We start from the raw sequence: 25,872 nt of genomic DNA, 5'->3' as shown, positions 1-25,872 counted from the left end.
ACTTTCATTGTAGTTGGTTCTGCTTGTAAAGAGGTAGCTACAAGTTTATGTTTGTTACAGATGTCATTTCCCGAAAATGGAGTCAGTTTTAATGTTGGTGAATTCGTGATTTCCTTTTGCAGACCTCAATGTAAAATTTACGTCAAACAATAATGATATTATTGGCAGCCTTATCAGCCGGGACAAAAATAAATTCCTTGGCGAGTTCTTTTAGCTTACAGTATGTTTGATACAAGAAAAAGGGCTATTATGGTTGTTGTTAGGAGTAAAAATTTTAATGTTCTTTAAAATGTTTAATACGAATATCAACTATGTTCATTACTGAATTAAAAAAAGAATCTAAGGATTTTTTGTCAGCTTTTTCTCGTTTTATCCATTTCGTGCAGTAAGTACGGAGTGAGTCGTGGATGATGTTACGGCACTCATTCCAATTAATAATTGACGGGGGACGATATTTAGGTCTTTTACTAAAGAAACTTGTAAGATTTCAACTCTTGGTCCTGGACGATGTTAAGGTCTCCTGTTATAACATGGGAACTGGGACCATAAATGTATTTGGAATTACTGCAATTTCATGACGTAGGTGTATAGTCACCGATATTAACATCTTTACCACCTCGCTATAATTAAACACATATTTCCGTGTAGATTTTTTGTAAACATAACAAATTAGAGGGAGCTCAGTATTATCAAAATAACCAGGAATTTGTTCTTTTACGAAATGATCATTAAAATACCGGCAATATTTACAAAATCAAAACCTTTATTGGCATATTTGATTTTAATGAAATGTGTTTTGTGGTCTTCAGGGCGATCAATTTTGGGGAAACAGTTTAGAATAACAATATGCAATTATAATTTGGACAATTTCATACTTGGGACTGCAATATGGAATTGTGTTGCAATCCTCCGAAATTTGATGTAATTTATTAACAGGTAAAGTACAAAGTTTGGTTAACAGATAATGTCTGCTGTTGTTTTTTGAAATAGTAATTAGGTCCGAAATATTTGTATTGTTAGAACGAAATTTCCTCTGATTGTGATTTATTCTACGTCCATGAGAACGATTTTTACGAACAGTTTTATAAACTATATCCAAAATGTTAACAGAATCGGTTCTTGATACATTACCAATTCCCATGATATTATCATTAAGACCGAGAGGATAGACTGTCTGTAATTTTTTAATCCAATTTAATTCAATTATTTTCCGTGAACGTACAAATTTTGAATGAGATTCCCCAGGTTGCTTATTTACTACTTCTAAAGGTTGAACTGTTAAATACTTAAAAGAATGGGTGTGCTTCTTAAGGTGTTGATAAATGATACTTTTAAATTGATGGGGTCTTTTTAAACGATAAAGATGTTCTTGCGTGCGTTTAGATAAATAGCGTCCGGTTTCACCTACGTACTGAATACCGCATCCCGGTTTGTTTCATGTAAGTAAATAGAAGAGGGACGAAAGATACCAGAGGGACAGTCAAACTCATAGATCGAAAACAAACTGACAACGCCATGGAAAAAAATAAAAAGACAAACAGACAAATAATAGTACAGATGACACAACATAGAAAACTAAAGACTAAGCAACACGAACCCCACCAAAAACTGGTGGTGATATCAGGTGCTCCGGAAGGGTAAGCAGATCCTGCTCCACATGTGGCACCCGTCGTGTTGCTCATGTTATTACAAAGCCAGTAAATAATCTAATTCGGTAGGTCACATTCGTGAAAAGGGAACGGGGGTTGTAGTTACGACATAGATAATTCTGTTAGTTTTTCAATTAATATCAGTTTCAAAATTTAAGGAAAATGTGCGACCATTAACCGTGGACCTAACCGTATTGTCATTGGAAAGACGGGGATATGTAAGTTATTTCTTGGCATGACACTTATCGATAGAAGGGTACATGTAACCACGATTTGTATTATTGAAAATGTTAGCGATTGTGGTATTTTTATATAAGCGATTTTGAAGATTGAGACGTGTAGATACCCTTTGAACGAGTTTGGTATTGAGTATTTTTCCATTTCTGAGTTTCATTTTTGTTGTCCGTATTTCCAATAGAAAGGAGCAAAGACTGGCGTCCAGAATATGAACCAGCACACAGAAATTGAATCAAGTAAAAAGATGAAATGATAAAACTGTTCGGCTCAAGACGTCAAGCGCCATCCGTCATCAAGTACCCGACAAAATACGTAACCTACAAAACTAGGGAACAAAAACAAAAGACAGGGTATATCAGAGTAGCGCCTGACGTCCGATTTAATAGAAGAATGGGGCTTAATAGTGAAATATGAGTTTTAGATAAATATTCCTGAAGTAATTAACTTGGAGAAGTTCTCACTCGGACACACACTCCATTATCTAGTATATTATAAGAGCATGGTATATTTCTTAAATATTACCTAACTTTTACTGATTTTAAAAGAGAAATGCACGCGGGGAAAATTTAGACCACGGGTAAGTGCTGTTCTTTTGAGAAGCATAAGTTTTGCAATGTTGCAAATAAGGATTAAGGACTTGTTTGGCCCCAGATCATTCCTTTTCCTTTTCAATCAAAAATTGAAAACAGTCTTGACAATTCATTTGAAAAATGATTTGCTTCTCTGATTTTTATAAACCATGTGACCATGTCCCTTGTCGACAGACCGTGCTAGGGACTTGTACGTCCTATTATGGAGAAGGGCAAAACTAAGTTTTCCAACCAAATTAAAGAATAATAACTTTTCTACTTAAAAATTGATTATAACATATATTCTAGGATGCTTGAAATTCGAGGGAATAAAAGTATAACGTGAAAATGATAGAATTGACACCTCCGAAAAAGAGAGGCGAAAGATACCAAAGGGACATTCAAACTCATAAGTCGAAAATAAACTGACAACTGTACACAAAACACAAAATAGAAAACTGAGCAACACTAACCCCACCAAAAGACAGTTTGAAGAGGTTAAATAAAATCCTTTGCACAACGTAAAAGATGAATTCCGCGTAGGACACGACGTTCATTCTAAATACGTCGCGACCAAAGGGTTAAACAATCAAGATTTGATAAATAACATAAATAATGATACAAATATCTCAAAATTACGAGCGATTTCGGATCTTAATGCCTAAATGTAAATGTACTAACAACTCCAGCCTGGTATTAGAATTTTTTAATAACTCTCGAAATCTATTTCCTGCAATGTAAAAAAAAGTAGTCATACATGTATACAAAATGTAGCAACATTTACGAAAACTTTATGTGGTATGCCATATATAACAGGTGTGAATGGAGACAACGCCTGGTAAACATGCGCGTCGATTAGACATCAATTTAATCACACACATTGTTTTACGCAGGATTACCAATTTCGTGAATCTTAACATAAGAAATAATGATTAAAGGATAACTAACTTAAGATGTCCAATGTCGAAAATATTTATAGCGATCGAATTTACAACACATCAAATCAAAAATATACGCGTAGTGAATCATCAGATATATTCGGTCACGAGGCTTAACTCAAGCTAGTGAACAATTATTGTAGCGAACAATTAGGAGGTATAACTAAAAAACTGATGACACAGAGATATGTCTCAATCTCCATGGAAATGTGATGGGCCAATGCTTATACGTGTAAACTAAGCAAAAGTTTCAAAGTCAATAGACCATGACTGAGGGGGCGGAGTCAAATAATCTCCATGGAAATGAGATGTGCCAATGCTTATACAACTGCATTCCAAATATCATTGACCTACCACTAGTGTTTCCCCATAAACTGACCTAATCACAAACTAATACATGTAAACTAAGCAAAAGTTTCAAAGTCAATAGACCATGACTAAGGGGGCGGAGTCAAATAATCTCCATGGAAATGAGATGTGCCAATGCTTATACAACTGCATTCCAAATATCATTGACCTACCACTAGTGTTTCCCCATAAACTGACCTAATCACAAACTAATACATGTAAACTAAGCAAAAGTTTCAAAGTCAATAGACCATGACTAGGGGGCAGGGTCAAATAATCTCCATGGAAATGAGATGTGCCAGTGCTAATACAACTGCATACCAAATATCATTGACATACCACTAGTGGTTTCTCATAAACTGACCTAATCACAAACCAATACATTGTTGCCGCCGCCGAAGCCGCCGACGCCGGAAACAGCATACCGTCAAGGCGAGACAAAAATCATAATATCAAATAAGTCCCCAAAAATACCGAACTTTAAGGCAAACTTAAAAAGAGGAAGTCTATAAAAGCTGACAAAATCGAAAGTTATCAATCAACGGAACAATTGAAAAACAACTGCCATTTTCCGAAGGAAATGGTGGGTTAAACGTGGTTTTATAGCTAGCTCAACCCTCCACTTCTATGCCAGTTGTTTATAGTTCCGTTATATAGACAAATTGGGTGAGCAACACAAACAGACATACTAGGTTAATGTGACTATAATTGGGATCCAGCTGTCAAAACTTTGTAGACATACATCACAGACATACATTACAACTGACTAAAAAATTTAAACAAACAAACACATTAATCTAAAAAAAGACGCCTACAAAAAAGGTGTATTTGACAATGGCGTCAACAACAAAAGTTTTTGTCGTTGATAGTACATACCTTATATATAGTATACACTTTCTCGATAAAGTAAAAATTAAGTAAATATAAATACAAACACATTTTATTTTAATAAGCGAGCAATTACACTGAGAGAGCTAGAGATCATACGGAAGTTGTTCACCTGCTATTATGGAATTGTTTGAGAATTTTTTCTCCGTTTTTCTTATCTTGGGAACATAGTAACTTTCAGCATCATTGACCATCTGAGCGTCAGATAAATAAAAGGCATTTTTAAAATGTCATGCAGAAGCTATAGTATGCTTGGATCAAATTACTAAAAACTTAACACTGTTGTTTAATCAACCATTTTCTACATAAGGAAATGCCTGTACCAAGTCAGAAATATGACAGTTGTTTTCCGTACGTTCGGTATAGAGCTTTTGATTTTGCCATTTGATAAGGGACTTTCCGTTTTGAATTTTCCTTGGTGTTCGGTATTTTTGTTATTTTACTTTTTGTTAGGATTGGATGGGATGTGTGAATGTACTCTTTTGATATTGAAAATGGTTTGTCATTACAGAGAAATGGGACTTTTAACAGTCATGATTGACACAATAGCTATAGGCCGAAGAGTATCATCATGCGTGTTTTTCTAAGAAGTCAATTTTAATTACTTCTGATTAAAGTCATATGATACTTCAAATAAAAAAAGATGAATATGCTTTAGATACTTCAATGGCTAAGTTTTACTATAGAACACGTGTACAAAGAAAATCTTTTAAGAGAAGATCCTTTATTTTATCAAAATCTTCAAAAATTTACTGCTCTTGAATTATTGTCTTTCCGTTCCCTAATTCGCCGACAGCTGTTCCGTATGCAGTAACCTTGTACATGACACATTTCATAAGAAATCCGACAATCACAGCGCAAGTTTTACACTCCTACCTAGGAGTCTACTCCCGTATTCGGAAGAAGAAGAAGAAGTGCGAAGGGAAAATTCGCCTAAGAAATAAAAAGTAAACACTCGCGGAAGAAGTTTAGTATTAACCGAATCAGAAAGAAATCTTTAAAATACACCTGATAAATTAACAACTGTTATGACAAAGTTTAATAAACAAATGGGAACATATGGAAAATATATAAAAAAAAAAAACCAACTAAACATCGCCCCATCGTCTCACTTATTTCTCACGTGCTCCATGTAGCTGTGTTGATTGTTTATCAAGGTCACGATTCGGTATACTTCTGCAACAAAACTTGAAAGTTAATTAGTAGCTTAACTTTCCCAATCAACAGTCTCCGATTATACGTTATGGATTTGAGGCAATTTTTCTATTTTTGCAAACATTGATTGTTCAGTTTTATATGCGGGCCGATGAAATTTGATAACAACTATACATAACAAATGTAATCCATACAATTTTCATTCGTTCATTATTCTCTTTCCTGTAATTTAATTGTGAAACCTTTTTACGGCGCAATGATTAGTGTCTTCAAAATTACGGCAATATCATTTAACTGTTTTAGGGTCAAATAGGGAAATTTTATAGTTTTGTTATCTTCAAATTAAATTATGAAGACAGGAATGTATGAAAAAATTAAAGATGTATGCGTCTTATCTAATGTCAAATGATATCTTTTTATGTATATTGTTTCCAGACAAGCTACTATAACACAGTCTTTGGTGAACACAATTGATACACTGTTAGGTGTAAGCCTAAATATTACAGTCTCAGCAGTAACGCTTGTCACAACGACTACTACAGCTTCTTCCTCAACTCAGGTATTTATTTAACGACCATGAACCGTCTTGTGAAATTCTTGTTACCTAAATAACTCATTGTGCCCATGTGTCAAATATTTTGCGATGTAGTGACTACAGAATGATGCAACTTGTGTGTGATTTCCTTATAAAAAAATCATCATGGATACCAGGCTTATTATTTTTCAAACCAGACACACGTTTCGTCTACAAAAGACTCATCAGTGACGCTCGAATAAAAAAACCCGTTAAAAGCAAGATCAAGTACGAAGTTGAAGAGCATTGAGGACTCAAATAAGACTTCTGAAGTGTGTAGTTCATAAAATTTTCTTTGTAGTTCCTAATGACAAGTTTTAAAGTCAATGACCAGCACATGTGCATATCTGACATAGGGAATATGAACCACTGCTTTAGTTCATCACTGCAAAAATATATTTATTTAGTTTTTCTTTAAGTCATATGATACTTCAAATTAAAAAAAAGTTGAATATGTTTTATATACTTTAACTATAAAATACGTGTACACGAACTTTCTATTCAAAGAAAATGCTTTATCTTAGTCAAAATCTTCGGAAATTGCTACTGCCATTGAATTATTGTCTTCCCGTACTCCAATTCGCCGATATCTTGTCCGTATGCAGTGACCTTAACCACGCGACCTCTCGTTATTACTTTGGCAACCACACAGCGGAAGTGCGAGAAAAAACCCTGATAAGCAAAATGTAAAAAGTAATGAGAAAATAAATTAATACACTAAATCATTTCACAACTGTTATACCAAAGTTTGATTAAGAAATGGAAATGCAACGAAAATTTAAAAAAAAAACCTACTAAACATCGATTTATTGCATGTCTATTATGTTGATTGTTATTAAGGTCACCATCTGTGAACATCGACAATAAACCCCGAAAGTAAATAAGCACGCAAAGTTTTCACTAAACGAAATATTGGTTTAAGTTATGGATTCGTAATCAATGTAAAACATCTTACATAAAGGACTTAGTTAAGTATATATACATGCATGGGTTCATTAATTTCCTTAAAAAATTTCAAGAAACTCGTTTCATGTGACTTTAAAACATCAGTTTGTCAGGGCTTAGGTTATACTGTCATTATAAACGATATTTATTTTGCATCAGGCAAAAATATCTTAATTAATATTATTTCAATTTAAAAATCAGTTTGAAAGGTCGGTAGTAAGAACAAAAAATCAATAACAAAAAATACAAAAGACTAAAATCTCCGATAATAAGAATACTTACAGTAGCTGAAAGCTAGTTCAAAACTCAATTACAATTGATAAACAAACCATGTGCAAAGCCCAATTACAATTGATAGATAAACAATGTTTTCTCAGACTAAAATTCACCTCCAACTTATTAAATATAAAGACGTCATAAAAGCCCCTCAGACGCTCCAAATTACAACAAAAGTGTTATTTCAATCTTCTAGCACTTGTTCTATAATGCTGCTGATATACTTCGGTACTGGCATGGTTTACAACATAATTTTCTTAAATTTTCCGTTGATAAATTTAGAAATTATTTATAAATTTAGGTTGTAAATCCGGCCCTCTGACAAAGTTGACCACGGGTGAATTTAGCTATTTTAAGGTATTCATGTTGTTATACATCCTTGGCTTTCAAATATTTGGATTTTGAACGTTCGTGATGAAGCTAGGTCAAGAAAAGGGCTTCGAATTGCAACACATTTGTAAAGTGATTTTTTTTATTTCATTAGCAGTTTTTAGAAAAAAAAACCATTACCTTGTGCAATGCCAAAATAAGTATGGACAGGGTGTAGGGTCATAAGTAATGATACATGGATAGCAATTTTAATGTTCAGTTATGTATTTAACTATGCAAAATAATATCAATGCTAGTACCAATACTCCAAAATACTACTATAATGGTAAATTAATAACCTTTAAGATATTTCTTTCAAAGAAACAATTTGTTTATATTGACTGTATTTTAATTCCATGCTCTTTAAACTGCGTCATTGTAAAAATTAGGATGTGGTATCCCATTTGTTATAAGATTTCACAGATACAGCCAAACATCCAAACCGAATCTTATGAAAGAATTTAGTAAAGTGTTTAAGTAATTTGTGGTAAAGAAATCCCTGACTTAATTATATATCAGTTATTGAAATCTAAAATTTCGCTTCAGACACGAACCGAGCGAACGAGTTGGGAAAAATACACATCGTAAGAAGCGACCAAGGAATCCTCACCGTCCAAAAATTAAAAAAATAACGAATAGGGAACTAATATCCGTTTATATTGCGGTATATATTAGTATTTAGTATCGAGTATTAAACAGAAACAATTGTTGCTGTTAATATTAAATTTATTGAAAGTAATCTTCTTGGAGTTCGTTTCCGCAGTTATAATTAAGCCTTCGTGATCACTTAAAGCAAAACTATCATAAGTATGATTAGATTTTTCTGTTGAATGGAATTTAGATAGATCTTAACTGAGTTTGACCATTAACTTTGATTCATTACAATACAGTAACAAGTCTTCTATTGACGGGGCGTTATTAATGCCCATAGTAATATACCAACAAGCTATCAAAAAGCTTAATTTCCGAAACTTACAAAGATGCTGTCCATAAATAACAGATTTTTAGTATTATACGTTTCATTACAAAAGAAAGCTTTATATGAGTGACAGCAAATACATTTGCAATTAATTTAAAAAAAAAAACATTTGGCTAAATAAGAAATCTTCTGTTCGATAAGGTTTTGTGGAAGAGTAGGAAAGTCATCACTTTCAACCGAATCAAAAGAAACATTTATAGCATGTAATGTATCCAAAACATTCGGAGTTTTTTACATTGCAAAACTAATTAATTCCATATTTGTCATATACTGTATAACAATTATCTTTAATACCACTCAGGGAACTAGTTAAAAGTACACTTGGCTAGTGCTAAAATGCAACGATATTTGATGTGAAGTTCGGGTAGCCAATACACAGTAGGGACCTTCAAACGTTCAGAGGAGGCAATAAGCTGATTAAAAAAGCGATTCCATTTTCATTTGAAAAAAAGCAATATGAACTAGGTTTAAACTCTTAGGAGCAGATGTGTGTGCCATTGGTTGATTAAAGAAGAAACTCTGGTAGCATTCCCTAGTTTGAAATTAAGATTTTACATTAACAGTAGAAATCTTTAGGAATCTGCTATTCCTATCATCCAAGTTTCGAAAGTATATCACAGCTTTTGTCTTCGCCTGTAAACGTAAAATGTCTTCTTCTGTATATTTAAAATCTTAATTTCAAACTAGGGAATGCTACCATAATTTCTACGTAGAGGAGTGAGGTCATTACATGTGTTTGGTTTTAACTTCCATGTTAAATTTTAGAGTGTGGTACATATACAGAATTTGGTGACAAGTCGTGCGAGCATTTCTTAGTTTGATATTTTGTTTTACATCGTAGGGAATTGTAAAGAGCAATGACACAGAGCCTTGGGTGATAGGAGTGGCAGTAGTTGGAGCTTTACTTAGTTTAATACTTATTATCCTAGGTTTAGCTCTCTTATTCAGACTGTAAGTAAATAACTTATGTCAAAATTTGCTACTAAAGCGTCTAACACAGCAGCTGAAGTCTATATTGCAATTTGTTGCCATTTAGAAAACTTTCTATCAGGGAAAAGTAAGAAGTTAAATGTCAATAATTTTGAAAGGGATCAATTGAAATTGATTATCATATAAAAGCCCTACGTATAACTAAGGACTATGGACTATGGTAATACTGGATATCCTAAAATATTCATATGCAGTTAATAAACGGTTAATAAGGGGTTAGCTAGATACATTGTTGAAAGATTTCAACTCATCGATAGGAATCATGCACATGAATATTTTATTCCATAATGTGTATTTTTCAATGCATCATGATGAATGCAAATAAACAGAAATAAAAAAAAAAAAACAACGCCGTAACACACGCCTAAAGGAAATGGAGTTGGGGATGTGCACCTTTTCACCGTTATATTGAACTATAAACTTGCGTTTTTCCTAACAGGATACTATCGGATTACTATAATAGCTTTCAGAGGCGTTGACCTTATATTAATTAAAACCTTCTGGTCAAAGTGAGAAAAAATATTTGGAAGTTGGATACAAGTTCCCCGACTACCGGTATGTGATTTGCAAGAATAAATTAGCAATAGTCTAATGAATTAAATTGAATATGACTGTGCTGTGTTTTCTGAACAAAATGTGTTAGTCTTCAAAGGAAGATGTGTTTCGTCTGCCATCTCATATTTTTAAGCAGAACTGGAACAGTCCATGCATTTGGTTTTGTATGATGACCCATAAAAATCCCTATGATCAAAAGTTAGAATAGCAAGTGCACAACTTCATGTGCTGTAGAAGATGCTTTTCAAATTTGTTGGAATTTCGTTCATCAGTTTTAAAGTGTGACACAGACTACTCGGCAACAGAATTGATCCTTATGTTGATACAGCTTCGTTGTTTGTAAACATGACAAATGCTGTATTCATAAGCGCAAAATACCAGTAGGACAACGTTGTAACAAATAATTACTTTTATGTTTAGATTGGTATTCCTCATACCGGCGATCTTTTAAAAAATTAATTAAAATCATTTTCTGGGACTGTTCAATTTCTTCTTCCTTTTTGCCTGTCAGGCAGGCATTAATGTAACAATAACATCATTGTATTTTGCTGAATTTTTCGAAAAGAAATAGATTAGATATATCAAGTTACAGCGACTTTGTTCGACCAAACAATCTGGCTTAAGGATGGTCGCTTATCTTGTTTTTGACTATTTGTCTGATATTTAGTAGGATGCCCAGTGTAAAAAAAAGTTAGTTAACGAGTTTAAGTTAACGGAATAATACAAGGCTAAATTTATTTGCAAATTATAGGAACATCGTTATATTTTACAATCATGATTTTAGTCGTTAGTTCCCTTGGTCACGATTTTCTAAATTTCGTGTTTTTACAGGGTACCCTTAGATATAATATTGTACAGGGAATCTTTAACATGAAAAATAAAATTATTGGCCAACATGTTCTTGGATTAATTTGCACTTCTCATGAGTGCAAATTGGAACCACACTTTTTTTAACGGTAGACTCATCAAATTTGGCAATAATGTACCTCTGGGGATAGATAAAACAATACAAAAAAAATTTTGGTGTGACTCGCCTAGTTCGGCAACTGGAGTGAAAACAGTGACAAAATCCTGTAGGATATTATTTTCTCCCATAGGATTTTTAAAAATCCTACAGGATTTTATGAAATCCTATAGGATAAAGTCATAATCCCGTAGGATATTTTTAATGGGATAAAATTAATATCCTACGGGATTTAAAATCCTGTAGGATTTTCAAAAAAAGTGTTAAATCCGATGGGATTTTTTTTAACCTATAGGATTATCATGATCGACTTTTTCTCAGAAACAAATGTCCCTTAGGATTATTTTTTCTCCTTAGGGATTTATTTTGTCCTGTGGGATGTTTTCTCTCCCATAGGATAATTTATTCCTACCGGATTTTTTTTCTCTCCCTTAGGATAAATTTTGTCCTGTATGATACTTTGTTCTCCCTAGGATAAACTTTGTCCTATATGATTATTTTTTTCTCCCATAGGATTAAAATTTTGATACGTTTTGTCAGTTTTTTTGGTATTTTACAAACGTTTACAATACTGTTATGATTGTCAATGCAAATAATTTGTGTGGTTCAGAGTAAGGAGCATCACAAATCAATTGGAAAGATATTAAAACAATAAAAACTGTTTAGCTTGTACTGTTGGATTGCAGTCTCATATATATCACAGCGATTCCGAAATGATTTACTTTTATCAAATCATTATTTTTTCATTCTAATTGGCGAATCGTACTAAACAAAATGAATGACATTATCATATAAAGTTGTCGTTAATGCAATATATCCAATGGCTATTTTCGGTAATTTCCGTTTCATGCATGGATTTTTTTTTTCATTGATATTTGCTGAACGTTTAGTGGCAAATATTCCATGCATGTTATTGACGACCTTAAAATCTTATAAGGACCAGACCATACGAAAACAGTTTAGTAAATCTCCAACAATTAAAAATTTAAACAGATTGTAACACAACGTCTAATCAAACAGACCTAGATGCATAGGGTCCTTGAGAATATTCAGATAAATGTTCATTTTGGTTTTGATTATGTTCTTTGCCTGCACTACGTGACATGCAAATGCAAAAAGTAATAAATGTTCTCTGTCCAGTCCGATTGATTAATAAATATTGTTTTGTTTGTTTGTCTTAATTCAAAACTGTGCTTGTTAACTTCAATGAATAAAATCGTATTGAAAAGGCCAAAATGTAAATATATTTAGAATCTAGTAATGTAGGTTTGAGTGGCTCGCTCAAAACTGGTAAAGATGAGATATTTCGGCAAGATTGACAATCGTTCTTAAATTGAAATACAATGTATTACATGAAAATAAACACTAAGAAATCACCCCTTGAAAATCTATTCTTACATGTCTTATTGCCATAATTAATTGAAATAATCTTATATGATAGACCGTGAACAGTAGATCTAAGAACGAAAGAAAAATCTAAAAAAGAAATAGATATTACTGTTTATCCATGTAGTGGTTTTCAAAGAGAAAACTGAAAAAAGGCCGTTAAAGTTTCCATAATTATCGAAACATATATATGGAAATATAACTTTATAGCATTGTGCAATATCTTTCCTTCGTATTCTGTTTACAAGGAATTATTTATGAAATTGTTTGATAATTGTTGTTTGTTTTACGTCCTGTGGCAAATATTTCATGTATGTTCATAACGAGAACACATTAATTATAAATACAATAGGTAGGCCCTTCATAGCAAAAATAAAAGGTCGACTGTGAGGATGGACATGTAACTTGGAATGCCACTGAAAAATATGGGTATATTGGATAAAAACAGAAATTTTGCCTTGCAACAGCTGGCCACACACGGATCCCTCAAACAATTGCTGCAAGAGTACCTTATTTACAGAAATCGTTTGTGCATGAAATCTACTCTGAAGTCGACCATCGATATTCAAGTGAAGTTTTCAATACTTTTTGCTAGCTTAAGTAAAAGTGAGAGTTCTTTGAGATTGGATTATTTATTGCACTTTAGTTTTTTGGTATGATATTCTATTTTTCTGACAGCTTCGGATTTCTCGTGGTAGTGTTTTTGCCTCTAGTGCGGGAGGTCGTGGGTTCGAACCCCGGCCGGGTCAATCCAAAGACGTCAAAATTTGTACTTGCTGTTCCTCCGCTAAGCAAGTGGCATTAATGAATAAAAACAAAGACTGTTATGCCCGGGTGGCTATCATGTCTTACTGCGGAACTGTTACCTTGTGAACAAGCACGTTAAAAATCTATCTCAGCGTATCGGTCTAGAACAGGGGTCATATGCATATAACATTTACATGTTCTCGCCCAGGACATGCATGCATTTAATTTGCCGCTGGACATAAAGCCATCATCCACGTTCATCATCTACTCTACCGTTAATATATAGTGAAGTATTTTTCTTGTACTGATTTTTATTTCATGTACCTGTTTTGATTTCCACTGATTGAGATTAAAAAATGGGATGGTTAAACTTGTCATCCACACAAAATATATCTGTGCCTGTTGGAATATCTTCAATGATAGGTAATATTAAATTAGCTCCTTACTTTATTTATACATGGGGCGGTTTTTAGCTTGATATTTTGTATAGGGAAATCTCTGTTATAAAATACTGCATGTTGACTCTAAATGTCTTGATTGTCTGTGTCGTTGGGTTGTTGTCTCATCAATATTTACCCTTATCCCCTTTTATTCGAACTCAAAGTGTTGACTTGATTATAGAAATATTTTCCTATCTTGACCTTTACCCGCTCGACAGTAAACCTTGCTGAAAAGTTACGTCCGTTTGGAATAAGATTGATCTTTGGCAAGGAAAACAGTCACTAGAATAAAGTTGAACCATGATTAAAACCTTACGGTAAGCTATTACCACCCCAACCTACCCCTTTTTTCACCGGTAGATGAATGCCCCAATCCCCCAAAAAATGAAAATGAGTTTTCAGGCTATAACGGCCTCTTTACGTAAATGCTTTATGGTGTTTTTTTTTTAAATAAATGCCTACTGCAGCTAAAATTTCCCGGTTCTGGACAGAATAAAAATAAGGAGATGTGGTTCGATTGACAATGAGACAACTATTACACTATTACTATCCACCAAAGTTCAGATTTAGCTGATGTAAGCATGCAAAGTCTGGATTTGTACTCTAATACCGTCAGATTATCGATATTTATACCGGAGATAATCAAACAAAGGCACTTTAAATGTTTGAAATTATGATATTTCACTTGCCTGTTTTTTCCCGATCCTATTTTGGACCGTCTGCTTCTAAGCGGTACATGTGTTATTAGTCATGCACAATTAACTTTCGCAATATAAGTTGTCTACGCTGAGTTAATTTAGCGGTACGTCTAAAAACCGCTCAGGACCTCCTGAGTGCAAGTTCAGGACATCAAAAATGCACCCAGGACATGTAATAGATGTTGTAGTGAGCGTTAAGGATATGCATTCGATAGGTAATTTAATTTTTGATCTTATATTTTGATAAAATAATTCAATATTTGAGAAGATATTTATTTTAAGTTCTTATCGGCACGCGCCGTTATTTGGAATATGTCATGCACGACCGATGATCATTTTCAATACCAATTATCGTGTTGAATAGGTCGTTTGATCTTTAATAATTAGGAGTGTCACTGTGATTAGTGATGGTAATAAACACATACAAGTAAACTTCATTATCACTGAACTAGTATATATATTTGTTTAGGGGCCAGCTGAAGGACGCCTCCGGGTGCGGGAATTTCTCGCTGCATTGAAGACCTGGTGGTGACCTTCTGCTGTTGTCTGTTCTATGGTCGGGTTGTTGTCTCTTTGACACATTCCTCATTTCCATTCTCAATTTTATTGGTAAACCATTTAAAAGGGTTCCTCTGAAAAGTAATAAACATATATTGTTTTTGCAAAAATGTTAAATAAACTTTTCGTTTTGTTTGTAATAATTGAAGCCAATTGAGAAATCTTCACAAAGTCGGAAAATTTTCCATTCAATTTATTTTCATTTGAAAATGTTTAAAAAATATAGATCGAATTCATTATAAAATGTGGCGGCCTTGAAGATCAAAACCCCGTTTTAACAGCGTTTGTCTACTTTTGCCTATTGCCGAACATTCTAAAACATAACGAAACTCGTCGCCAATTTCACCGGAATTACATAAAGTGCAAATAAAATGTTCTCTGATTATTTTTCCATCTACCAGTTTCAATAGAAATGTTTGTGTTCAAAGTTCTAAATCTACAATGTATTCAAAACACTGTTCTAATAACATGGTAGTCATAAGCACTGAGGATAATCCAATCAGTTGTTGTATCACACTCCGTGCGTGCAGTGTAATACGAGAAGTATGTCTTCATGCAAGATATATATAACAGGCCAAGATCATAAAAGAAACTGTATTTAAATGCATTGAAAGGGAGTTTTTATTTTTTTTTTCTGCATAATCGTAAGAATGCACAACGCATAAAGTAAATTTAATAACATGAAACAATTCCTAAACAACTTAGAAATATCGTATAACATGTATAATTCAACACTGTTCTAATAACCGGCGGGGGACATTTTAGCGCATTGATAGGACATTTTAGCGAAAAAAATCGGACGTTTTAGCGCCAAAGTATAACCCATTTTAGCGCAAGATTTTGAACCCATTTTAGCGAAAATTAAAATTATCAATGCCCATTTTAGCGCAATATGTTTAACCCATTTTATAATCAATACATTTTTTTTAATAGAATTAAGAAAGAACACTATGAAAAATATCATGTCCATAAAATAAGCACTAAAAGTCTAAAAGGTTAAATAAAATGTTAAAAGTCACTTCTAGCCGGTAATTTTTATCCTAGAGAACGTACGTGATGGGCTGTGGATATGCCCCCTATACAATAATGTTCATAAAATTGCAGTAGGAACTGTTCTTTCTCGTTATATTGTCTAGATTTTAGTGCATTCGTCTTTAATACTTTGTATGTTTATATATGTTATTGTTTGCAATTTGATGATAGTATCAAGAAAAACGTAAATAGCTGGTGACAACTATAAAATTGCTCATTATAATGGGCATGGAACGACTCTGGACCATTATTTGTTCGCTATGAATTACATGGAACTGTTCATGGTTTTAGTAGGGTAAATATTATTCAACCAGGTAAGTTTTCGCTAAAATGGGCTATCGAAAATACAGGTGAACGGATTAATCCTGCGCTAAAATGGGCTCTAATGTCTGCGCTAAAATGCCCCCTAGTAGTTTAAAAATGTTCGCTAAAATGTCCTGCGCCCCTAATAACATGATATTCATAAGCAATAAGGATAATCCAATCAATTTTGTTGATTGGATCATTCACAGCTAAGTAGTTGTGTAATCAGTGACATGTGCCCTCATTATTTTATAAAAATATGAAATACCTCTCGAAGTTCGTTTTCAAATTCTACCAAAATTTACCCCTCATATAAACAGTGTGCAACGTATACATACGTTCGTCTTGTGAGCAAATACGATAACTATAAAGAGTCCCGAGTGCACAGCAGTGTTTAGACGTATCCGGTTAATTAGTTCGAGGTACAATAAGTTAGCAAAAGATATTCTTTATAAAATGAGATCAACCAAGGTGTGTTATATAATTTTTTTGCGTTGAATAACAGCGGAAACAGCACGAAAATGTTTGTTAACTTATCTAATTATTTTTCATTTCATTTTTATGCCTTGTTGTACACATTCATAGGATATTTTTTTCTCTCAAACAATGATTAAAATACCCAAAGGCATATATACATATATGTGTGTCTGAAATACCGTGAGCTATAAATATTTATTTTGCTAATAATCATTTAAACGCACAAAAAGGCGTAAGCCAGGCCGACCGTGCCAGACTCTAATGTAGTCAAGGTCGTTAAATAGGGTTACCCCTTTATAGAAGTATAATTTTATCATATGACTCCACCAATATAACTCTTATATGAAATACAAAATATAATATCTAGTTTGAAAAGGGACTGAATGAGCCTTAAACGTGAAACATCGTTAATCACGTCGTCAGATATCTTGAAAAGGGATTTCTTGACAAGTCAAGATATATATCGAAGTCAAAATACAGTATTTAAGGTGCATCTTCTTATTTTTTTCTTTAATATTTACAAAATCTATAGAAATAATGAATTATAACAACCCGATATTTCTCAACCATATAATAATGCGAGTTTTAAATGCAAAAACGTGTATCAGAGTAGAAATATTTCTTTTAAACGGAAAATAAAATTGTCTATACATGATTTACGTGACTGTATGATGCGGGAAAAGACACACATATTTGATATTAGTAGGATAAAAGTCCCAAATATGTTAGAAAATATTATCCAATTGTACACGTTGGGAAAAAGTCCGTGAAAAAGGTTTAAATATTTTTTTAACATCTTCATATTCTTATTTATATTTAATCTCAATTACCAGATTAAACTTTTTAAACCTACTTAAACATTGCAGGTGTACGCTTAACACCATGTGTATATACCCAGAAAGGTGTCTTCTGGCTATTCCTACATGGGAGATTATGGGAAGAACAAATGATAGATGTTGTTATTTATTGCAAAATATGTTGTTTTGGTCATTAGTGTCTTATAAGTTCACAGGTAACTTTACCTGTGGAAATTAATTAAAAATAATTATTTATATGAAATTTATGGAAAAAAATGGGGTTTATTTTGTTGTTTGAAAACATGTATCAAGAATTATAATCAAGTGTTTCTAATATGGAATTTCTTGAAAATTATTTAAAAGAAAAGGTAATAAAAGCAATCAGTAGTCTTGAAAATAAAATCATTTAAAAGAAAAAGTAGTAAAAGCATTTAAAAGTCTGGAAAAAACTATTTAAAAGAAAAGGTAGTTAAAGGGAAAGTCCGCGATTTTTTACTTATCATCTAGATATGTTCATCTTAACATAAAAAACACATTCACAAAGTTTTTAATTTATATTCCTTCTAATAAAGGAGAAAATCAAGTATTTGTAACTTTTTTGGATGACCTTCGTGAGTGGGTTGTGACGTTTTAACCCGATTTGTTGAATCCTGGGAAAAAATAAAATCTGTTAAAGGCTTAATTGCTTATCAAAATTTTACGTAATTAAAAGCGCACAGATGATCGTTGGTCGTAGTTAATAACCACAATATAAGAATGAAAGAAAATGAATATGCGTTAACCGTTTTGTATTGATTGAATAAAACTTCCTATGTGAAATTATCTAAATATAAATATTTCCGAATTAATTTCATAAAATTGTTGTTGAGATTGTTTCATAAAATATCTATTGACCATTTTTACTGATATTGAACTGAAATATTTTACGTTTTTATTTACCGTTATAACTTTGATAACCATTTCAATGCAAAATATATGTGAACAGAACGTGTATATTATTTTGTAAAGTCATTGTTTATTTCTCGATTTGAGGAGAATTCGTTTGAACTTTACCTTGCAGCAATTTAGCCTCAGGCGTACACAGGTGTGTATGTTGTCATTTTGAATGGATTAACAGAAAGAGTATAGCGTGTTTAATACACCAAGATGAAATATCCGATGACAATAGAGAAACAATTATTAAATTGTATAAATTAATTGAAAATAAACATTCAATTTTTTTCAATTCCGGAAGTGTATACAATATTACAGTGGAACAATTTTCGATTACGTTCTATGCAATTTGCATAAAATTAAAATAGACTATGAAGTTAAGAGAATAGTACTTTTAATCTTAAAAATTAAATGTTTCATTTCCCAATTAATAATAATTGCACATGTGTTAATTTACTTTACCGGAATTCTTTAACTTGTATTTAAATCTGGCGATGTTAAAATGCTAACAATCGTAAAACTATCTTTATTTTTAAGTTTTTAATTGAAAAAAAAATACAACAGTACAACATGCGTGATTTTTTAAATTTTCTTTTTAACATTTCATTCTTTCATAATCAAATTAATCTGCCAATCACTTAAACGAATTATTTGTAAAAAATATCGTTTATTTCATTAATGGATATACATACATTATAAATCTAAGCTAATACATTATTTTGCTTGAGGATTTTTTATAACAAGTTTTTTTTTATATTCTATGATAATTTTGTGCAATGCTGAACAGGATAGCCGTCATTAATCCAAATTAGTTATACAGTAGTTGAGTAGACTTGTAAGTTTCCTGACGTATAAGCGCCATTGAGGATGAGCGCCAGAGGTTCTTTCTAACAGACAAAGCAGACTAGTAGCGTTTCGTTAGTTTGTTTTTTGGGGCAGTAGAGGCCAACCACTGGTACAGATAAAAAGAATCACCATACAAGCTTATGCTGTCAACACTATCAGAAAAGAGTTCCCATCGTCGGATGGGGTATATGAAGGCCAAGAATGTACAAGTGACATGTCTGACTCTGAACAGTTAGTAAACCGACTCTACATTCAGATCCGTACGCTCCACAGAGAGTCAAATTGTAAACAAGCATATCACTGCCACTACCCAGCTTAAGGCCTCTTCCGAACATTTGAAAGTCCCTACTATGTACTGGTTACCTAAATTGCACAAAAAACCATTTAAATTCCGTTTCATCTCCGCATCTAGTAAGTGTTCTACTACTTATCTATCAGTGCTTTTAACTACCTCCCTTACTACTATCAAAGAACTTGTTATTAACTTTTGTAATAAAGCTTATGAAAATAATGGTATTAATTATTTTTGGAGTGTTAAAAATTCTTAGAGGTTTTAGATAAAATACATGCTTTTGATGGTCCTTTTAATTCTGTTGACAGTTATTATTTTTCTACTCTCTATACTACACTTCCACACAATCTTATCAAGAAAAAGTTTTCATATTTAATTAAATGGTCTTTTGAAAAATCTCATTACAAATTTATTTGCTGTAACTCGTTTAAAGCCTTTTTCTGTAACGAAAAAGGAAAGTATGCTAGATACACTTACTGGAAATGTGAAGATATGATTGAAGCTTTAAATTTTTTCTCCTGGACAACATATATGTACGTTTCGGCGATAGAATGTATCGACAGGTAGTAGGTATTCCTATGGGCACTAACTGCGCCCCTTTAATAGCAGATTTATTCCTGTATTGCTATGAATCTCAGTTTATGACCAAACTCAGTAGAGACACGTCATTGTTACATTTGGTTGATACATTCAACAATACCTTCCGTTATCTAGATGATATTTTTTCGTTAAATAATCCAGAGTTCTCTAAATATACTACCGAAATTTACCCAATAGAACTTACTTTAACTAAATCTAACATAAACAGCAGTAGTTGTCCTTTTCTGGATTTGGACATTTCAATCTCTGAAGGAAAACTCCATACGAAAATTTACGACAAAAGAGACGATTTTTCATTCCCTATTGTTAATTTTCCTTTTTTAGACGGCGATGTTCCTTTGGCTCCATCATACGGTGGATATATATCCCAACTCGTTCGTTATGCTCGTGTGTGTAGTGATGTCATAGATTTTAACGAACGTAATCAATGCATCACTGGTAAATTATTAAGGGCATACGATACAGTTTTGATCCCGTAATGAAATTTTGATGAAAATTTGCATGTAGGCTATTTTTTACCTGATTAAATCAAATATGCAATAAAAAATATACCATCATGTGCTACTTTTTGAGTAAATTGAGGTTGAAATTTCAGATATTTCCTCAAAATTCGGATTTGTGGACGTATTTTTCCTATCGACAGAAATACATAACTTTTTTGTTTTAAAAGATAAACACATGCTGTTTTTTGTTAAATTATTTGTAATTTCTGTTTTATATAAATGTTCTATAAATTTGTACTTTTTATTTTTACAAATAACTCATATTTATCAAATGTTCATGAATGTAGAAAAAAAAACGTCATTTTTTGCTGTATATTTATCAAATTTAAAATAATTGCACTATTGACTTTTTCATGAAAATTGGTACACATAATCTTAATACGTAATCAAACCAAATGTCATTTTAAAAAAGAAGGGTCCATGAACTTGTTTTCAAGTTAAATCAGTTTGAATGATAAAAATCAGTCGAAAACTGCATCTTTTCCCGATAAGTCACAGTTTGACGTCGCGAAAATAACAATTTACGTTAGCAACGTCATTACTCCCCCTGTAACTGTATCGTATGCCCTTAAATCAAGGATTTCGTTACCATAAATTACGTAAAACTTTTGCGAAGTTCTTTCATAGATACAAAGATTTGATTAGTAAATTTGGCTGTACTTGTAGAAAACTGATTAAAAACGGTATTTCACATCCTAAATTTTACGGTAATGTTGTACTTAAAGCGCGGAAATCACTATGTGATCCGACTAGACTCAAGCTGGCAGCCACTTTTAGCAGCCAATCAAGATAGCAGCCACTTTTTTCCAACAGCCAATTTTGATGATATGTCTAAAAACCAAAAAACTGTATAAGACTCAAACGTTCCAAATATCTCAAAATCTTAGTTAAATATAATTTAACAGCGGAATTTGACAATTTCACGGCTTGTTGTCATTCTCAAAGGATTTCAGTCCGTTCTAAATACCAATAATGATAGCAGTCACTTTTTTGTTGGCAGTTGTAAGGAATCGTGTTATATATATAATTCAAACCAATTTGGAATGAATAAACAAGATGCAATGCACGATAGAAAAGTTACATACATGCTTTCCATAAATTCGGCATCCTCAAATATCAAGTATTTTCGCTGAAATCATTTTTAATATTTATTTTTGTACATATGAAATGAAAACATTTTGATATACTTGTAATGGTTATCTATATTTTAATGTGAACAAGTATTTTCACAAAACTCCTGCATGGACTATTTTGTACGGCATGCATCATTACCAACTCATTGAATTAAAACTGAAACTTTCCTTGTCAAATGTGCCAGTACAAATAATTGATATATAACTAAAACTGTGGTTAAACGGGCCCGGATCCCAGAAAAATATTTAAGCAAGGAATAACCTAGGTCAACACCTTTAAAATGAGCTAGGTCTGGTTCGGAACTTTGCCGTAGGGAGTTGCCGAGGAGTACCGAAAGCATGTGTAGTTAATACGAAAAGTACCTATAGGGACAACTTTGAACCCCTGTGGTGGCCAGACGTATTTTTTTCTATAACAACAACTTTGAAAATCTACAAATACCGAATGGGCCTAACTCCCAAAAAAGCCTTCCAGTGGGGCCTTCCCTAAGTTATTACCTTTCATTTGAGCCATGTACGGTAGCGAACTTTGCCGTACAAAGCTGGCGAGGCTTACCGAAAGAGTGTAAGGTGGAGACGTATTTTTTTCTATAACAACAACTTTGAAAATCTACAAATACCGAATGGGCCTAACTCCCAAAAAAACCTTCCAGTGGGCCCTTTCCTAAGTTATTACCTTTCATTTGAGCCATGTACGGTAGCGAACTTTGCCGTACGAAGATGGCGAGGCTTACCGAAAGAGTAAGGTGGAGACGTATTTTTTTCTATAACAACAACTTTGAAAATCTACAAATACCGAATGGGCCTAACTCACAAAAAAAACCTTCCAGTGGGGCCTTTCCTAAGTTATTACCTTTCATTTGAGCCATGTCCGGTAGCGAACTTTGCCGTACGAAGCTGGCGAGGCTTACCGAAAGAGTGTAAGGTAGAGACGTATTTTTTTCTATAACAACAACTTTGAAAATCTACAAATACCGAATGGGCCTAACTCCCAAAAAAACCTTCCAGTGGGCCCTTTCCTAAGTTATTACCATTCATTTGAGCCATGTCCGGTAGAGAAATTTGCCGTACGAAGCCTGGCGAGGCTTACCGAAAGAGTGTAAGGTGAAGACGTATTTTTTTCTATAACAACAACTTTGAAGATCTACAAATACCGAATGGGCCTAACTCCCAAAAAAACCTTCCAGTGGGGCCTTTCCTAAGTTATTACCTTTCATTTGAGCCATGTCCGGTAGCGAACTTTGCCGTACGAAGCTGGCGAGGTTTACCGAAAGAGTGTAAGGTGGAGACGTATTTTTTTCTATAACAACAACTTTGAAAATCTACAAATACCGAATGGGCCTAACTCCCAAAAAAACCTTCCAGTGGGGCCTTCCCTAAGTTATTACCTTTCATTTGAGCCATGTCCGGTAGCGAACTTTGCCGTACGAAGCTGGCGAGGTTTACCGAAAGAGTGTAAGGTGGAGACGTATTTTTTCTATAACAACAACTTTGAAAATCTACAAATACCGAATGGGCCTAACTCCCAAAAAAATCTTCCAGTGGGCCCTTTCCTAAGTTATTACCTTTCATTTGAGCCATGTAAGGTAGCGAACTTTGCCGTACGAAGCTGGCGAGGTTTACCGAAAGAGTGTAAGGTGGAGACGTATTTTTTCTATAACAACAACTTTGAAAATCTACAAATACCGAATGGGCCTAACTCCCAAAAAAATCTTCCAGTGAGCCCTTTCCTAAGTTATTACCTTTCATTTGAGCCATGTAAGGTAGCGAACTTTGCCGTACGAAGCTGGCGAGGCTTACCGAAAGAGTAAGGTGGAGACGTATTTTTTTCTATAACAACAACTTTGAAAATCTACAAATACCGAATGGGCCTAACTCACAAAAAAAACCTTCCAGTGGGGCCTTTCCTAAGTTATTACCTTTCATTTGAGCCATGTCCGGTAGCAAACTTTGCCGTACGAAGCTGGCGAGGCTTACCGAAAGAGTGTAAGGTGGAGACGTATTTTTTTCTATAACAACAACTTTGAAAATCTACAAATACCGAATGGACCTAACTCCCAAAAAAACCTTCCAGTGGGCCCTTTCCTAAGTTATTACCTTTCATTTGAGCCATGTCCGGTAGCGAAATTTGCCGTACGAAGCCTGGCGAGGCTTACCGAAAGAGTGTAAGGTGAAGACGTATTTTTTTCTATAACAACAACTTTGAAGATCTACAAATACCGAATGGGCCTAACTCCCAAAAAAACCTTCCAGTGGGGCCTTTCCTAAGTTATTACCTTTCATTTGAGCCATGTCCGGTAGCGAACTTTACCGTACGAAGCTGGCGAGGCTTACCGAAAGAGTAAGGTGGAGACGTATTTTTTTCTATAACAACAACTTTGAAAATCTACAAATACCGAATGGGCCTAACTCACAAAAAAAACCTTCCAGTGGGGCCTTTCCTAAGTTATTACCTTTCATTTGAGCCATGTCCGGTAGCGAACTTTGCCGTACGAAGCTGGCGAGGCTTACCGAAAGAGTGGAAGGTGGAGACGTATTTTTTTCTATAACAACAACTTTGAAAATCTACAAATACCGAATGGGCCTAACTCCCAAAAAATCCTTCCAGTGGGCCCTTTCCTAAGTTACTGCCTTTCATTTGAGCCATGTCCGGTAGCGAAATTTGCCGTACGAAGCCTGGCGAGGCTTACCGAAAGAGTATAAGGTGAAGACGTATTTTTTTCTATAACAACAACTTATAAGATCTACAAATACCGAATGGGCCTAACTCCCAAAAAAACCTTCCAGTGGGGCCTTTCCTAAGTTATTACCTTTCATTTGAGCCATGTCCGGTAGCGAACTTTGCCGTACGAAGCTGGCGAGGTTTACCGAAAGAGTGTAAGGTGGAGACGTATTTTTTTCTATAACAACTTTGAAAATCTACAAATACCGAATGGGCCTAACTTTCAAAAAAACCTTCCAGTGGGGCCTTCCCTAAGTTATTACCTTTCATTTGAGCGATGTCCGGTAGCGAACTTTGCCGTACGAAGCTGGCGAGGCTTACCGAAAGAGTGTAAGGTGGAGACGTATTTTTTTCTATAACAACAACTTTGAAAATCTACAAATACCGAATGGGCCTAACTCCCAAAAAAACCTTCCAGTGGGCCCTTTCCTAAGTTATTACCTTTCATTTGAGCCATGTACGGTAGCGAACTTTGCCGTACGAAGCTGGCGAAGCTTACCGAAAGAGTAAGGTGGAGACGTATTTTTTTCTATAACAACAACTTTGAAAATCTACAAATACCGAATGGGCCTAACTCACAAAAAAAACCTTCCAGTGGGGCCTTTCCTAAGTTATTACCTTTCATTTGAGCCATGTCCGGTAGCGAACTTTGCCGTACGAAGCTGGCGAGGCTTACCGAAACAGTGTAAGTTGGAGACGTATTTTTTTCTATAACAACAACTTTGAAAATCTACAAATACCGAATGGGCCTAACTCCAAAAAAAACCTTCCAGTGGGTTCTTTTCTAAGTTATTACCTTTCATTTGAGCCATGTCCGGTAGCGAAATTTGCCGTACGAAGCCTGGCGAGGATTACCGAAAGAGTGTAAGGTGAAGACGTATTTTTTTCTATAACAACAACTTTGAAGATCTACAAATACCGAATGGGCCTAACTCCCAAAAAAACATTCCAGTGGGGCCTTTCTTAAGT

General features: G+C 33.9%; 1 protein-coding gene across 1 annotated transcript in view; it reads left to right on the top strand.

Moving 5' to 3' along the window:
• The window catches only part of LOC127702350 (signal peptide, CUB and EGF-like domain-containing protein 2), a 239,303-nt gene that overhangs the window by 143,613 nt on the left and 69,818 nt on the right, over positions 1 to 25,872 (top strand). The window contains exons 10-11 of the mRNA XM_052206494.1: positions 6,220 to 6,343; positions 9,769 to 9,878. Of these exons, the coding sequence (XP_052062454.1) occupies positions 6,220 to 6,343; positions 9,769 to 9,878 (234 nt within the window). The remainder of the gene's footprint in view (positions 1 to 6,219; positions 6,344 to 9,768; positions 9,879 to 25,872) is intronic.

This window comes from Mytilus californianus, unplaced genomic scaffold (genome assembly GCF_021869535.1).
Source record: "Mytilus californianus isolate M0D057914Y unplaced genomic scaffold, xbMytCali1.0.p SCAF_1, whole genome shotgun sequence".
In the NCBI taxonomy this organism is placed as follows: domain Eukaryota; kingdom Metazoa; phylum Mollusca; class Bivalvia; order Mytilida; family Mytilidae; genus Mytilus; species Mytilus californianus.
Note: the sequence above shows the minus strand (reverse complement) of the source record. Positions and strands in the feature narration are given on the sequence as shown.